The 17534-nt window shown below is 39.2% G+C and overlaps 1 protein-coding gene and 1 long non-coding RNA gene across 3 annotated transcripts; both read right to left on the bottom strand.

Annotated features, from left to right (window-relative positions):
- Positions 1 to 619: 619 nt before the first annotated feature.
- On the bottom strand, positions 620 to 1665 carry LOC129765052 (uncharacterized). Its single transcript, XR_008741342.1, has 3 exons — positions 1571 to 1665; positions 914 to 1518; positions 620 to 757 (listed from the first exon to the last, which is right to left on the bottom strand). It is a non-coding gene; the product is annotated as an uncharacterized LOC129765052 (long non-coding RNA).
- Positions 1666 to 2254: 589 nt separating this feature from the next.
- Positions 2255 to 17353, bottom strand: LOC129765039 (anillin-like). 2 transcript variants are annotated; one of them, XM_055764861.1, is made up of 9 exons: positions 17041 to 17353; positions 16655 to 16981; positions 14935 to 16589; positions 10582 to 10726; positions 10341 to 10484; positions 9565 to 10120; positions 9200 to 9498; positions 2692 to 3317; positions 2255 to 2613 (listed from the first exon to the last, which is right to left on the bottom strand). In XM_055764861.1, the coding sequence occupies exons 1-9, from the start codon at positions 17056 to 17058 to the stop codon at positions 2496 to 2498; spliced, it is 3888 nt and encodes a 1295-aa protein (XP_055620836.1). In that variant the 5' UTR covers positions 17059 to 17353; the 3' UTR covers positions 2255 to 2495. The 2 variants fall into 2 exon arrangements, with proteins under 2 accessions (XP_055620836.1, XP_055620837.1); XM_055764862.1 differs by lacking the exon at positions 10341 to 10484 and having other exon boundaries at positions 17041 to 17352.
- Between the last annotated feature and the right edge of the window lie 181 nt (positions 17354 to 17534).

Below are 17534 nucleotides of genomic sequence, written 5' to 3'. Positions count from 1 at the left end.
GTGAGTAGAGAATAAGGAGTGAAAATACAGAATGAAGAGTAATGAGTAGTGAGTAGAGAATATTCTCTACTCACTGAAACCTACTCTCCATTTTCACTCCTCACCCATTACTCTCTATTCTCCCATCTACCCCCGCTCTCTACACTCTTCTCGCTATTTTCTTTTCTCACTTCGTGCTCTCTACTTTTTTTTCTCTCTCGTCAATAACTATTGAAACAGCGTGGAATACATTTTAAAAGTCTTCATATTCAATCGCCCAAATTAATTTCATTTAACAACTAAAGTTTTGCGATTTCTTATAAAAGTATAAATCGAGTTCATATTCTTCCAGGTCTATACATCCCCATACAAAACAACTCAACGCAATAGAAAACAACTCAACACAACTCAAGATAACTCAACAAAACTCAAAACAACTCATCACAACTCAAAATAGCTCAACACTACTCAAAACAACTCAATACAACTCAAAACAACTCAACACAATTCAAAACAACTCAAAACAACCCAACGCAACTCTAAACAACTCAATTATTATTGACAGAAATTTCACTACTTCTTTATTTAGTTGAAACGGCTAATTTAAACAGAGTGTAAAATCGATTCTGCCACCTCGCTCACCATAAACAGCAGGAACCGAAAGCAGCAACGATTGATCAGACTCACTCCTTTTGATGCCTTCAGTTGCCGATTCCCCTGCTCAAGTTTACGGTTTGCTTCCTTTATATTCCAGAGATCTCTCTCAGCTTTTATTTTCCTAAAAATAGCATATTCGATCTCTGAAAAATCTGTTGGTTCGATCACACACATCTTCATCGTCTTCCGCATGATATGTGTTACTGGAAACCAGCAGAGGCGGGGTTTCCTCCTTGATCCACTCTACGTTCGAATTGAAAAAATTCCAGAACCTTACCTCAGTGTCACTTCGAATTAGATCCAGTGGAGTTTCATCCTCGATCCACTCTCCATTCAAATTTTGGTATTCCAAAAACCATATCTCCTGACGCGATTTCTCCGACATCTGATTATTGCTGGCATGTGCAACGATCTGTAAAAAAATGATTTATTTTTTTTGCAGACTTATCTCGCTTCTTAACTAGGCGAACCTAGCCAGAATTTTAACCTGCCCCCGGGCTTCTGAATGCCAAAGGGGGACTAGGCTCTGCGAAATGCACGTATCTGCATGCTCGTGCTGTTTTAGTCCTGACCGAGGAATTGTCGGACAATCGCGCAGGTGCTAAGGATGACCGACTTTTGGATGCCGGCCAATTCCTTCTCCTTGTTCAACACCTTTAGCGCTTCCAGAAGAGTGTTCGGGACAATTCCAGTTCCAGAGAGAACGACTGGAACAATTCTTGGGTCCTCCCTTAGCCCCCACAGTTCCTTGAGCTCCATGGCCAATGGTCGGTACTTGCAGATTTTGCGACCGTGGGTCATGCTTAGCAAAGCATATCCATCCTCCCGTTTTTTTATTTTTTTTTATTTTCATAGAGACTTCGCCTAATGTGGCATTCGCCTCTGTAAAAAATATGATTAGAACTGCGACACGCTCTGAAATGATTTTTTTTACCTTATTTGCTTTTTCTGCTTCACCTCCAGTCTCCTGACTGGCCCAAAAGAGTTTAGGAATCTTTGATCCCGTCTGCATCCTTGCTGGAACTGGTCCTCGCTTCATATTGGCTTTCGCTATTGTATATACCTGCTTCTCTTTGGTTGCTATAGTCAACAATGAAGAACATTATTGCACAAACAAAACGCTTGCTTTGATTGAAAATCGAAGTTCAGAAATCTTTTTCTCCTAGATATTGTTTGGTTCCTCATCGAAAAACTGTTCAAAGTGATTTTCACGAAAGACTACGTTGAACGGGAGGATGTACAGGGTGTACAATGATTCCCCTATGCTTGCAGCCAGCATGAATAAAATCGCTCGCTCAACTGCATATTAATGTGTTTGTGATTCGAGATGAATTCTTCAACCGGAGCAGCGAGAAAGAACATGGATTTTCTGAGATCTGCAATACTGTGTGTTAGGAACTGAAGACAGCGTATGAAATTGATTGATTCAAAAAAAATAATAATAAACCACATGACCAAGGTTTTCAACATGAAAAAAAATCGATGTTCTGTGCAGAATCAGTTAATAGAGCTATTGAACGAAACGAAATTTCTTTTCTTCTATGGACAATAACAGGGACATATGTTTTGCATTATTTTTGACAAACATATTTATTTCATTATGTTATTTCAAAGCTGGCAATACAAGTTTATGCTCTTATCATACTGAATAAGTATGCATATCAATAATTTTGAATAATATCAACATATTAATTGTGTAAATAGTTAATAACGTTAACCGTTCTCAGGAATATTCAACTTTAAGTAGTAAGAAATATTCGTCCATAATCATTTTTATATCCGAAATACATATCCAATAACACTAATGACAAAAATATATACCTTTACAAAAACCCTTGCTGATGCTGATGAACAATCCATTAGCAGGGGGTGTTCCTGTTATTCGGCTGACCCCATGCCTTCAATAATGCCAAGGTTTTGTTAAGATGAGCGCACCATTCTTCGCGTTCTTCCTTAGAATCTGCTGATAGTAAATGCCTGTTGCAAAAAAAAAAATAGTTCATGATGGTCGACAAATTTTAAATAGAATAAGAATAGAATAAGAATAAAACTTACCGCTGAAGGGTTGTACTGCCTTGTTTGACCAAAACCAGAGATTCGACATCGCCAGGCTGTGCTGGCCTTCGGAATTCCAAAAGCAGTGTGTTTAATCGAGCGCACACGTCTCGCGGTGCAACGGACACTTTCTGAGTGCAGCAGCCCTGCAAATCAATACTACCAATTGGTGCCTTACGTTTCTCGTCATCCGGGTACTTCCAGTAGTTGAGTACGTGGCCTTGGAGACGACACCAGCGTCGATGCCACGCACCGAAACCCGAAACATCCTCGAACATCGTTAGGAAGCCACGATAGTCGACGGTTACAGTGAGTTCGCAGTTCACCTTCATGTGGACTGTTCCTTCGAGCGGACTCACACCAGACACCGGGTTCAGAGTCCAGTTTGTGCGTTGTATCTCCTTCAGGGAGAAAATAATGAAACCATACTGAACCAGTGCAGGAGTTCGCACCGCTTGAGGGCCAGCTGGTGACTGCACGGGAGGCATTATCAGCCTGGAATTCGATTTTACGCCCTTTGGCGTATGCAGCTTGTTAGATCCCTTCTTGTTCATCGCGATGTGGTATTTGATTTCATGCGGTAGAATTTCCCTTTGGGCAGTCATCCCGTAAATTTCCATTGTAATCTGTGGATGAAAGAGTTTTATGTTTTGTAAGTCTTGCAGCGAAGTCGCAGATATATCCAGTGGTGTCTCGTCCGTATGTGCACCTCGTGCACTGCACAACCTAATATTTCAAAAAGGAACAAAAATGTAGCACCTCTACTATGCTTATTCGCACAAACTATCGTTCAATTAAAGAAACGTATGGAAAGTATGGAAATCATAAGGGTCTTGGCTACACGGGACACAAGCGTTCTTGATAGTAAAGAAGAACGAACGGCATGAAACGAGGATGCAAAATATTGGTTTCTATTACTATCACTTATTCTACGCTCTCCAAGCTGACGCACTAAACTGCCAATGTGTTGCCAACAATTTCGTGCAGTGAAAATTGTTGATGTGCACAAGAGAAGAGAACGGTTGTGGGTTCAATCAAATCTCCTCATCGATAGTCTCGCTCAATTCTCTCGCAACCCGAACTTAGACAACTAAACACGCTCCAGATCCCCAATCGGCGCGCTATGCGTAAGGGTGGGGTTTAGACTAGTGATATATTCTTGTGAAGAAAAATGATGAGATTTATATAAATCGCATCAACCGTTTACACTAGCGTGAACTTCTATAATGAATATATTCATATTTTCGGTGAATTTATTCACCTGAAGTAGAACTGCATCCAACTTTAGTGATTTCTCACCAGTGAGAAATTCACAAGCGTTTACATATGCTGAATTTATTCAAGTTATATATACCTCGAATAAGTGTATCATATTTATTCTCACCCGTTTACACCAATTTTCACGTGAATAAATCCATCTATAGCTATAGATCTCCCTAATGTAAACCCGCCATAAGGTGCTTTCATATAGCGACTCTCTTGAAGCTTGTTTGACGCAGATGATTTATTACGTCACCGACATCAGCTTGTGCACTTTTCCTATGCAGATGGCGCAGCGATTAAAATTATGATGTTTGTTTTATTGGTTCAAAATTTGTTTGAATTTTCTAAAAAAATCAGAATTTTTCTCCAAATTTCGTGGTTTCAAACACTCTTTCTTTCTACTCTGAAAAGGTTGCTGATGCAATTTTGCATTGTTTCATTCATAATATACGAAGAATGGCTTTGCATAAGTGTTGTAATTCAATATCTTTCAGCCTTTTTCAGTGTACCGATTGAGTGTTTTCCGCGATATATCGCCACAATTTAGAATAAAAAATGGATATTGTTGGACAGTCCCCACTCATCAATGCTAAATAGTAGGTCAGAGTGTGTTGACGAACAAAGCATGTTGCAAGTCAGTACCCTATGATCGTCAAGACGGAAAATACCATGTCACTTGATGTAATAGAAGTTTTACCCGTTTACCACGGTGCATTTGTTTACGTTGGGTTACCAGAGTACCATTCTTATATAAAATGCTAAAACTTCGAGGACTAAAACTAAACGGACTTTCAAATACATGAACTTGAATTTCGGACAGAAATTTCAACGAAGAGATAAGTTTCTTCATTATTTCAGCATGTAGAGATTTTTCAAGCTTCGCTCAATTATATATTCCGTTGCCTAAATGACTTGGTATCGCTCACGTTATCGCGTGTTCGACATAGTATTAACTTCAATAAATTCAAGAAACAACAATCGGAGCGAAAACCGAACCTTTGCTCGATGAAGATAAAATGCAATCTGCGACAATCATCAATTCGTTGCTGACAATCCTACCGCCTACTTGCTCGGTCAAAACGTACTGATAAAGCTCAGTAACAGGCAAAGTGTTGCATCATACTCCGTCAGTCACAATTTGACCAAGATTTTCGTCAGTAGGAAGTGACTAACGTGACTCGTCAGTTGTCAGTGACATTGATGAAAAAATGCAGCTCTGCGCTGGTGAGTTTCTCACTGGTGAGACATCACAAAAGTTGGATACAGTTCTACTACGAAAATATGAATATATTCATTATATAAGTTCGCGCTAGTGTAAACGGTTGATGCGATTTCTATAAATCTCATCATATCTCTTCCCACGAATATATCACTAGTCTAAACCCACCCTTAGAAACGGCAAAATAGTTACACGGAACTTTAATGGATATGCAAATTTGAATACGTCTATCTTCCGCTATAACAGCTCATTCAGCTACCAAAGACCACATCAACAACAGCATGACATGCCGCACGTTTGGGAAAACTCGTATTGAAGATGCGTTAGATCATGCTAATGAAGTCTCAAGAAACAAGTATAATTCAATTGTGAAGAAAAACAGAGAAGGCATGGAAACCCTCATTGAATTACTTTGTCTTCTCAGTTCACATGGACTGAGCTTCCGAGGTCACGATGAAAGCATATAGTCTGTAAATAGAGGAAAATATAAGGACATGTGTAACTTTTTGGCGACGAAAGGTATGTCGTTTTCTGACTTCATAAATGCCACGGCAGTATTTTCTGGAACATCGGCAACAATTCAGAATTAGTTGGTGGAAATTGTTGGATCCACCATGCTAGAGCTGATTGCACGGGAAGTGAAACAAGCTGATTTCGTTGCAGTTTTGATCGACGGAATCACAGATATTTATTGACAATTTCATTTTGCCAAAACACTACGATATTGCTCGGATGACGGAACTAGTAAAGATAGAATATAAGCCCAAAAACGCATGATCCTTTGACATTCGTCGTGAATCGAACTTTTTTTTTAAATTTTATACAAGTACCGTTCAGAATCATATATCGGACGCTTAAGGCGTATGATGTAGAAAACAGATCTAAACTTTATGCACAGGTATTATACAGGTATTATACAAATGAAACACAAATTTTGCTGCCATACAAATGAAACACAAATTTCTACATTACTCGAGAATTAATCAAGCAAATGAAACGAAATTTAGCATGTGGAGGTTTTAGGGTGCAATAAATGATTCTATGGTGGTTAGATACTCCTACCCCTCTCTTCGGGAAATGAAACACAAATTTCTGCATAACTCGAGCGTTAATGAAGCAAATGAAACCAAATTTGGCATGTGGAGGTTTTAGGGTGCAATAAATGTTTTTACGGTGGTTAGACACTCTACCCCTCTCTAAGGGGGAGCTGCCATATAAATGAAACACAAATTTCTGCATAACTCGAAAACTAATCAAGCAAATGGAGTCAAATTTGGCATTCGAAGGTTTTGGGGGACGCGAAACGTTTCTATGGTGAATAGACACTCCTCCACTCTCTCTGAAGGGGGGAGGGGGGTGGTAGAGAGCCGTTCAAATGAAGCATACATTTCTGCATAATTCAAGAACTAATCAAGCATACTGAACCAAATTTGGGGACAAGCGTTGTTAGTCCATTTGATGTTTGCGATAACGAAATTTATCATTGTTCGAAAGTGGAAATGGGTTTTCAGGTGATGAAACGCACTGCTATATCTTCTTCTATCAATATCAATAAAAATGTGTCGCCGAATGTGTTGATAAGAGCAAAACTCGAGGAAGGAATTATCCGATTTTGGGCTGTCTCTATTATATCATATTTTCTGTATCAAACATTTATTCATGTAACGGAGAAACATGTTATTTGCAAGCGGTTGAAAAATCTGTGTCTGAAAATAATCTGATAATATAATGATGAGTTTTGGTAGAAGTACTAGGAATTTTATAGTAAAAGGTAATTTCGACGGGGTCGATTGCGAAGATCAATCAATGAACAGTTCTGTGAATGTTTGAAGGTATTGCAAACAAAAAACAAATTTTGGGCGGGACGAAGATTGCCGGGTCAGCTAGTTTTTAATAAATCAGTTCAATATGCTCTTAAGCTATCTACTTCTTTGATTGAAAACATAAAAAATCATCGAATAAAATGCTTTTCAAACGAAGCGAATAAGAATCAAACTAAATCAAATTTCGGACACTTTATTTTGTAATTTTTTGGACGAAAATTACATTACACTTGATTATATTTTATAGTCAACTGCGAAACACTTACCAAGCAATCACAGTAAACTGTTAACAATGATGAGAACTGATGAAACACGGGAGAAATTTAAATATTTATGAACGGGTAAATTCTACTTGCTCACGCTAAGGAGACGTCAAACACAAACGATAATGAGTAATGTTGTTAGATTTCTGCCGATTATGTTATAATTTAAATGTAGTTCTCATGTGAAATGATAGTGAAACCAAGGGATTACTCTAAGGAAGCAATTGTGATTTTAATGTGATAGTCATATCATCAGTGCATTAAGCATTTCAAGATATTCGAACAAAGTGTCCGAAATATGATGTCTGAAATATGATTCAGAATACAATACATCAAAAGATTTGTGTCATTGAGAGATGTTAGTAGTGAGAAGTTCGGTACAGCTTTAGCTAACCATGTCGTTAAGTTGGTCGTACACTGTTTGTCTGGAGGTCAATTATTTGACATTTTTGATAGATAAAGTTTGGTTTGAAATTTCTACAAACACTATTTTGTTTGACACTCCTCAATTATCAACAGTGGCAAACTATGTCAAACATCGAACATGGAAACATTTTGACTGAAATATTTAAGGTAACCTTTATACTGACAGTTTTGACGAATAGACTGAAAAAATATTTTAGACAACCAATAACTGAATATTTGCTTGTCGTGTTTGTATTTGATCAGTATACGTTGGTCAAATTTTATCTGTCAAAAAGAGTGAAATATTTGGCTTCGGTCAAACAGCACTCTTAGTTTACTTAGTTTACTGTAGTTTACAGCAATTTGGAGTATCACTTGCTCGAGTGATGTCAGGAGATAAAAAAGGAATCCAGGCGATCGCAAAGAACTCGTATCCAAACGTTAGATATATTCATTGTAAGGCGCATGTTCTCAATATTGTTTTGCTGCACTCTTGCACGAATAATTCAAAAACAAGGAAATATTTTTCTTCCCTCTCTTCGTTGGCATCATTCTTGCTGCTGAAATATGCTGAAATTTACATGTCAATTATCGACCGCATCCACGATGAGCTGAAAATGCGGTTTGCTTATGCTAATAAGTAAAGCATTTTATTTGAAATTTGAACTCTTCAACACGGAGTTTACCAAACAGCTGATAGATGATCTTTGTTGTCGATTCTCTAATTTTGACAAAGTGAAATTAGGAAATGAACTGCGAGTGTTCTATTCATCGAGTAGAAAATATGTTCAGAATTTATCGAGTAGAAAATATCGGAGATTATATAAACACTAATCGGTAGCAGTCTTGACGATATTTTATAGGAAATTATTTTACTCGCAAAGCTAATACTAACGTTTCCATCAACCACAACATCGGTCGAACTAAGTTTTTCTGTTCTTCGTAGAATGAAGACCTACTTAAGATCAACGATGGGAGAGGAGCGACTCGAAAAGCTTATACATTTGGCTATTGAAAATAAAATGCTTCTTGAGCTCCAGCTTTAGAGTTTTTTTTTGGAAAACATAATTGACCAATTTGCCCATCGCACAGAACGAAGAATTTCATAACTGTATCGCTAGAAGAAATTTAATTAAAAAAATAATTTGTCCCCGAAAACAAGACTGCAATATTATACTTAGGAAATGTCCTATCATATTCCATTGCGCATCTAAACAATGTTATATTGAATTTATATACAACATATAACAACTACGCACGACTATGAAAAATAGCTCAAAATTAAAATTAGACTCAGAAATGCTTGAAATATGATGAAACACGAGATAGTTCAACCAATCAATTAAAATTCTTGCATAAAGAAAACAATATTCGAGCACTAGTTAACCCCCATTTTGCAATTTTGAGTTAAATTTTTGGGTTACCGTGTAGGTGCACAACTAGTCAATTTACTCACGAGACGCCGATGGATATATCACAACTAAACCGGAATTGAATGATACAAATATTTTACAAAAATTACGGATAAAGTTTACCTTGAAATCTGCAAACACGTTGTTCAATTGTAACACATCAGGGAATCGCACCGACAACAGCCCGGGCAAAGTGGGAATAGTTTGCGTGGCAAGTATGGTTTCGTTGTATTTGAGAAGACAAACGACATGATGACCACTGATAGAATCCGACGAAAGCTTCCTAATGTAATCCTGCTTCAGCGGAAGGGTTATTTCCTTTACCGTCAGTCGTCCCTTTTCAGTTGGAGCACCTCTCGGGCGGATACAACCCTCCACCCGGAGACGCTGAACCTCGTCGAGAATTGCTTGGCGGCGATGAGCTGTAAATTTAATAATGTAAGTTGTGATAAACCATGGGACAAACATATCCAAGCAGGTCAACTCACTTGCTACCAAAAGATGCCGCTCGCCTTCGACTGATTCTGTTGATCCGGAAAACTCAATGGTAGCAGCGCACAAGTTCAAGGCTTGACTGGCTTGCGCAATAACTGTTTGCTGTTTGCAGACTTCATCCAGCAATTTCTTGACTTTTTCCTGTACAAGATATTCATTTTCATCTATGGTTGCGTCGCTTGCAATCGTCGTTGCGGAACAACCGTCATCGGAATCCTCGGTGGTGGAATCCACTTGCGGTTGGCTGTGCACGGGAGTGCGCATGATTTTTTTTACTGGCGTTTGAGTATTTGTATTCTGCTGGCGACGATAGAAGCTAACGGTATGCACCAATGTGACCATATTATTATCGTCCGATGGGTTGATTTTCAATTCAGATTTAACTGGACTGCTGTAGTCTTCTTTGACTATCTGCTCTTGCTGTTGTTTGGGTGATGGCTTCTGGGGATCTTTCTTCTCTTCGGCATCTTCTTCATCGATCGTCTGATATTGACTGTGGCGTGGATTCTTCTTGTAGGAGAAACTATTCGATGACACCGAAGATTTTCTCTGAAATTATAATGCGTCTATTACTGATCGTAGTTTTAAATGTAGAAGTCGGATTAAATCCCAGTGCTTCGTTAGTATTATGTTTGGAATCGTTATTATGCCCAAAAAGTGAAACACACGAATGATCGTAGAACCATGAAACAGCTGCATGCCCATGAATGCCCAAAACAAGCAGAAATGACAAATATCAAAGAGAACATCCCCATTTATCGATTCTTACTGGTGTATCAAACTGCTCGCCACTTTCCTCATCGAGAGCTTCATCCAGGTATTCATCCATATCGTCAAAAACGCCGGAAACTTCGCTCGTCGAGCTGTCCTGGTTACGGCTTTGTGACGATTGGCGCTTTTCGGACTGATCTGTCTACAAAATTTTGGTTTGTACAATGCACAATACGGAAATCTAACTGACTGAAGCCGAACGTAAGTCACGCATTGAACTCTGTTGTATTCGAACTCACCTTTCTCTCATGGCTCTCACGCCGTCTTCCGCCGTGGCTAACTCGACGATCTTGCAGCTTCACCGCCTGCATTATCTCACGACCGAGACTTACGTCGCTGATGTTGGCACTCGAATCGGCCTCTTCTTCGTCGGAATACATATAGCTGCGGATGAGAGGAAATATTTGTATTTTTTTTCGCATTTGCACAAAAAGGTTCAAGGGTCGTTTGAAAAGTCCATGCAAAGTCAGACAAATGACACTATTGACGCGTATCGAGGTTACGTTCAGTAGCATCTCTTGGAAGAATACACATCAAGTATCTGCCAGTTTGATCTGTTTTGTTGTCTTTGGTGAAGTGATTTTTTTTAACACACTTGTAATCGCAAAATTGAGGGAAATAAGGTTCTGACTCGTCTCACATCCCCCTGATCTCCAAACTTGACTTGTTCTCCAAATTTGAAGAAATGGTGATTGGTTTGGGCAAATCGCTTAAAAATTTTAGCGTAATTCCGAGAAAATCGTGTAAAAAAGATCGCCTTGCACTAGTCTTTGGACTACCCAACCTTCGAAATATCCAGAGGGATTTCTCGAGAATTACCTGTATTTTCGTATGTTTACGTGATCTACTACCTGCTCCGTGAGAAGCTTTATATTGAAATTGAAGTATAAAATGGAGGGTAAAATGCAAGTCTAATAACTGAACATGTAAGAAAAAATGAAAGATTTCGAACGCTCGTAACTCAACCATTTCTTGATGAACCACAAAGGTCTTACAATTGTTTGAAAATATTTCTACGCATTTATCACAATAAAGAAATCTTTTGATAAACAATTCAATAATTGTTTAGATAACAATGCAATTATTATAATCAAGCATTATCTAAACTGTGTGCAAATTGTGGTGGGGCATCCCACAGATCGCCACAGATCACAGCTGTCCTAAGCATGCCGATTATATCCGCATTAAGTAACAAACAACAAAGGCGGATAGAACAAATGAGATGTAAACGAAGAAACTTTATTCAAAGCCGGATTTAGACGTTGTCAGTTACTCGAACGCAACCATACCACGAAAGTTGATACTTGGTTTGTATGTATGGAGCTACTCACCCATTTAAAAACAATAAATTTAGAAGTAGCTCGGCTGCTAGAAGCCCCATACATGCGAATCAAATGTCAAATTTAGTGGTAGATATATGCCAGAAAACTTCATTAGAGTTGATGTACCGGCCAATTTGGTAGCGCATTTAGAGTATGTCGTAGAGAAGTATTCACATCAGTATTAAGTTGTTGATAAGTTGACGGATCTGGACCCCAGGTTTTTTTACGCGGTTTTTTTGCGCGGTGTTTTTACGAGATTTTTTTACGCGGATTTTCCAATTAACGCCGTTTTTTTACCCGCGTAAAAAAACCAGTGCAATATCACATCTCTTTTTCAGCTCACATTTTTCTCTTATGTTCGCTCAGAGCATATTACGGAAATACGGTAATATACTACTATATCGGTTTGGCATGGAATGGCTGACATAATATACTCTGTTAAAAAAAAACTTATCAGGTTCATTGAAAACATTAAAACTGCAAAAAAATGCCACATTAAATTATCCGATCGTATAAAACTTCGTCAGTAACAACCTTCGTCATAAAATTTAAAAAAATATATTGGTCGGTTGCAAATATCGAGGCAGCAAACTGTTAACTACTCTAAAAATGAACCCCATGGTTAAATAGACAATTCATTGCTTTACGGGTAACATAGAGGCGAATGAACTGTAAAGTTTAAAGCCTCTTTAATCCAACATCATCATCATTACGGGTAACTATTTTAGAGCGTCCAGCATCAAAGATGAGGAAGTGAACCTATTACATTTTTTTCTAATCTGCACACGCTGTAATCTTGATATTTGTGTATCGTTGGCTAAAAATAGAAGGGAAGAACAAAAGTCTAAATGATGATTGATGTATAGCTGTATTTCGCTGCAAATAGTTAAATCGTTTTTCAATCGGCATATGATTCAATACTTTTTGACAATTTTCTTGATGACATTGGGACTGATCACGAACGTCATGGTGAAAACGAAATAAGATGCATACAAATTGCATACAGTTCATTTCGTTTTCACCATGAAGTGACATTCGTGATCATGCACATTGTATATGTGAGTGTTGAACTTGAGTTTGTCATCAATAATCACGCCAAGATATTTATTCTCTCGAGCGCGATCAATAGTCCCATTATCAATTACAATAGAGACATTTTCATTAGAACGATTTCGCGAGATTACCATAAATTTAGTTTTATTTATATTCAATTTCAATTGCTTATACTTCAACCATCTACTTAACCTTCCTGTATACGCGCAGAGGTCTGACAGAACGAGAGTTAATGAGGTGACTGAATTAAATGACTATTAAAACTGAATAAAGTTAAAGAAAAAATATTTTCTGAAGTTTTTTCATTCAATTATATCTTTTTCTTTGAATAAATACTAATAACGCCTAAAAATACACAATAGCAATATCACAGAGACACACAGTCTGTTAGTGTACGAGTTACAATTTTTCGCGCGAGTTAAAGAACGCAAATGTCCATTCAAATTATTAGCTGCACAGTGTCATCCGCAAAAAGATTAATACCATAATTTCGTTAAACTCGCCACTAGTCATTGATGGAAATTGAATCATTTAAAATAGTCCGGTGAGTTCTGTCATAATCTGTTATTTTTCAAACCATTTATATGCAGTACTCGTAATTCCAAAGCGCTTTATCGTGCTCAACAGCAAGGGCCTAGAAATTGTCTCGAAAGCGCATTATTCTGTACATTCTATATTCTCTTTCCATTTTGTTAACACCAAGTTCAATTCAGTTTCACAGGAATAACCTTCCATATGCAAAAACTCAAACTGAAAAACTATAGATGGGATGATATAACCGCAAGGTTGACGTAGGATCGCCGTTGGCTTTATATTTTTTTTTGTTTTTTCAATTAGCAATAATCGCAACTCAGATGTTACTCATTGTGTACGATATCGCCGCTGGGCAGAGCTATCTTTTGCGAGTATTGATTAAATTATTCATTAAACTAGTGAATGAATGGAACAATTTACGAATTCAATTGCAAACAAATCCCAATTTAGATCAATGCATTATGGTAGTAGTTATCGCAGCAAATAGTTATCAACATTTTGCCTAATCATCGAACGGTATGCTTAGAAATTCAGTGAGCTGACGACATGAAGGGATATCTTCCAATGCAATCTTGAATAACCGAGCCAAAGCGTTGCATTTGTACCCGTTTTTGTAGACCGTGTTAGCAAAATAAATTCCGGAGTGTAAAAATGCATGGGGGGTATAAAAGTACTGCCGACTTGCATTTTCCCAACTTCTTGGTTTCGGAATCTGTATTGAGAAAACACATTCTGGTTTGCAAAAATGCAAGCGAGTACAAAAGTACCCGCAATTTGCATCCATTTTGCAATGCCGATTTCCCCAGGCTCCATGGATCTGAAATCTATGTTAGGGAAAAACATTCCGATTTGCAGGAACGCAAACGAGTACAAATATACCCGCAGCTTGCATCTATTATGCAATGCCGATTTCCCCATGCTTCATGGTTTTTAAGTCTGTGTTAGGGAAACATTCCGATTTGCAGAAACGCAAACGTGTACAAAAGTACCCGCAGCTTGCATCTTTTTTGCAATGCCGATTTCCCCAGGCTCCACGGTTTTGAAATCTGTGTTAGGGAAACATTCCGAATTGCAAAAACGCAAGCGAGTACAAAAGTACCCGCAGCTTGCATCTGTTTTGCAATGACAATTTTTCTAGGCTCCATGGTTTTGAAATCTGTGTTAGGGGAACATTCCGAAATGCAAAAACGCAAACGAGTACAAAAGTACCCGCAGCTTGCATCTATTCTGCAGTGCCGAATTTCCTCAGGCTCCATGGTTTTGAAGTCTGTGTTAAGGAAACATCCATTCATTCCAGCGAACGTACCTTAATCGTTGCGCAATCACAACTGAGTGGATTTCCGAGCGACACTTGCTTATATACCGATTGGTGTGATTTGAATAGCCTGTTTTGGAAGCAATTTTAGAATTATTGAAACAAGTTGATGGATCGAAAAGTAACAAGCATATAACGCGTAGACATTTTATCTTTCGAATTAAGTGTTTATCATATCATTCCGTTCAGTTGTTTAGGAGCTATTAGCGCTCAAAATCTCGTTCTCTGGTGTAACGCTTTCGTTTTCGAAACTTTGAACTTACACCCCAGCATAGTAATGAAAGACGTAGTCCTACGTCAAAACCCACGATGAATATTGCGAGGTTTCTTGAAAAATACCTAAATTAATACAAGTGCAATTCATTTACCTATCTTCATCTTCATCAACGGGATGCTCTTCATCCTCGGCTTCTTCTTCGTATTCTTGCTCCTCTTCGTCGTAGCAATCCCTATAGTGTGTCTGATTCTGGTCGCCTTCCTCGCCAGAAACGGTGGCCGTCGTGTATTCATCCCCTTCCTCCGATTCGGTGGTAGTGGTTTCGATGTCGCTCAGCGTGGGATACAGATGACCATCCTTTGGCGGTACAACCCGTATCCGTTTGACATCCTCCAGTGTGGAGCGAACTTCCGGGCTGATATGCTTCTCACCACTGCGTCTTTTATTGCCCGCTACCACCGCTTCGTCGTGCCTTGCCTGTTGTTTCTTGGCACTAAGCGTTAGGTATCCCTCCGGAGGCATCGGAGGCGCCATCGGGATTGACTTCTCATCAATCGCATCCGAAGACATATCGGCAGGCTTGGAGAAGCGATTCAGAAGCATCTCCATTTCTTGCTGACGCTGACGCCGTGTTTCTTCGGCAATTCTCGATTCTGATATTGTGCTGTTGTTAGCCATCAAAGAGGCAAGCGCATTCTTGATAGCGGAACCAGTTGCGCTGGATTCCGTCAGTTGTGGTTTGTTGTAGGAGTCAATTTTTTGCTTTTGTTTAACTGTTTGATCCTTGGAAATTGTACCAATGCCGGCACCCTGAATAGCAAGACACGAAGATGGCTGTTTCCCTGTTGCGGAAGTACTTTCACCAGTAATTTGTCTGATTGACGGTGATATACCGAAGGCTGCTTTGGGAACCAGTGCTTGGCCTTTATTTTTTTCGAACATGGCAAGTCGTTCCTTGAGGGACATTTCGGCCGGGTCCTTCTGATTTCTAGCGATGGATTGACGTTTCTTAGAAGATTCGAAAATCGCAGCACGGGTGGATACTAATCCTTTGCTGACCTCTGGCTTCTTTACAATTGCCTTCTCCGTTTTTTGGACAACACCTCGTTCTCTTGAGCTTCCTGGAATTTCAGGCGCGCGAGTCTTTTTAAGAGGAACCAAAGCCTTCTCATTCGCCTCGATTTCTTGTTTTTCATGTGACTGTCTGGTGTCACTTTTATAGTCGTATACAAGCTTAGAAGTTGTCGACTCCCTCCGTTGGAAACCTTGCGATTCCAGGGCATCCATCACCTGCTTGTCCCACTTCAATGTCTTTGTAGGAGCCTTCTCAGAGTCCGTCTTTCCCGGACTAAGAATTGACTTTGGCGGATTGGGCGCAACGTATTTTTTCGACATTGCCCCAGACTTTTTGGGACTTTCTTTTTTCTCTTTAACGGTCTGCTCTTTTGCTGGGCTTTTCTCCCTCTTAGCCACTACAGTTTCCCGGTGATGTTTAATATTTGGGTGTGATGTATCGTCTTCCCAATTATTAATACAATCTGCTAGCATGGCAAGTTTCGCTAATTTCGGTCGTGGACGATTGTTCTCTTTGTCGGTTGCGTTTTCCTCGTGAAATTTTCCTTCAGTTCGATGCACTGGAGATGATAAATCCTGCGATTCCGAATACAGCGTTCCCAGTCGCTGTAGTTGATTACGGGAAGAATCTCTAATCAGACTCTTTGCATCCGCATCTTCAGTTCTAGTTTCCACTTTGCGAGTGATTTTACCTGTTGAATCCATCTCGCATTCCGCGACTTCAACCTCAACCTGAAATGAGAGTAAACGTTTGTGAACAGATTCACACAGGATGTGCAGTTAAAGCTGTGACTGACCTGAACATTCGTTCCGGTAGTAATGTTGATCTCTACAGCTACATCAACATCCTTCCCGGACTCAGAGCTCTGTTTTCGTTGAGTTTCAATTTTTGTGCTACCTGAACTGCTCGTGACTCGGCTGGGAGACCTGCCGACATTAACGGCTGTATTTGTGTTTTTCTTCGGGGTCTTTGAGTAGGTGGTAGCCGATTTCTTTCCGGGGGATTTTGGATTTGCCGATGCAGTGCCGGCTGTGTTGTCGCAGTTGTATTCCGACAAAGGAAACTTCGATGTGCTAGTGATTCCAAGTGCCGCTGCACGCTTCTCCGCACGATCAAGTATATTCTGCAAGGTTTGAATATATGAAACAAAAATCTTCTGAAAAATCAATTCGTTCAAGGTACCTGTGTGAAGGGGTCCATTTTCTAGGTACAACGCGCCTCCGAAACAAAATCGCCGAATCGGTTTGAACCGCCAACGGTCGCTTCTCCCAACAGCTTTGCCTACTCTACGAAAAGTGTAAAATACTTTCCTGTTCGAAACTTGAAGTACTTCTACTCTGAACTTTTATTGGAAAGGTTTTGTTATTGTTTTCTGATTAATTCAAGCACCGTTATTTTTCAAAGAAAACGAAAATGCTAGACACAAAATTCAGCACATCAAACGAAACTAGCATCAGCGACTGTTGCTTGGCAATCGATGCGAAAATTTGAAAACCATCGTGGAAACGAGAAGACAAATATTTTTTCGCCCTTCATTTTGCATGGATGACAAAGAGGGAAATAGAAAAACTCGAGGTAGAGTTTGACTGTAGAGTTGTGCGGCATTGGTAATATGTGAGATGTGAGTAGAGTAATCGATGAATACAATCGATGCGCATTTTTTATTTGTCGGGGAT

Source organism: Toxorhynchites rutilus, chromosome 2 (assembly GCF_029784135.1).
Source record: "Toxorhynchites rutilus septentrionalis strain SRP chromosome 2, ASM2978413v1, whole genome shotgun sequence".
Lineage (NCBI taxonomy): Eukaryota > Metazoa > Arthropoda > Insecta > Diptera > Culicidae > Toxorhynchites > Toxorhynchites rutilus.
Note: the sequence above shows the minus strand (reverse complement) of the source record. Positions and strands in the feature narration are given on the sequence as shown.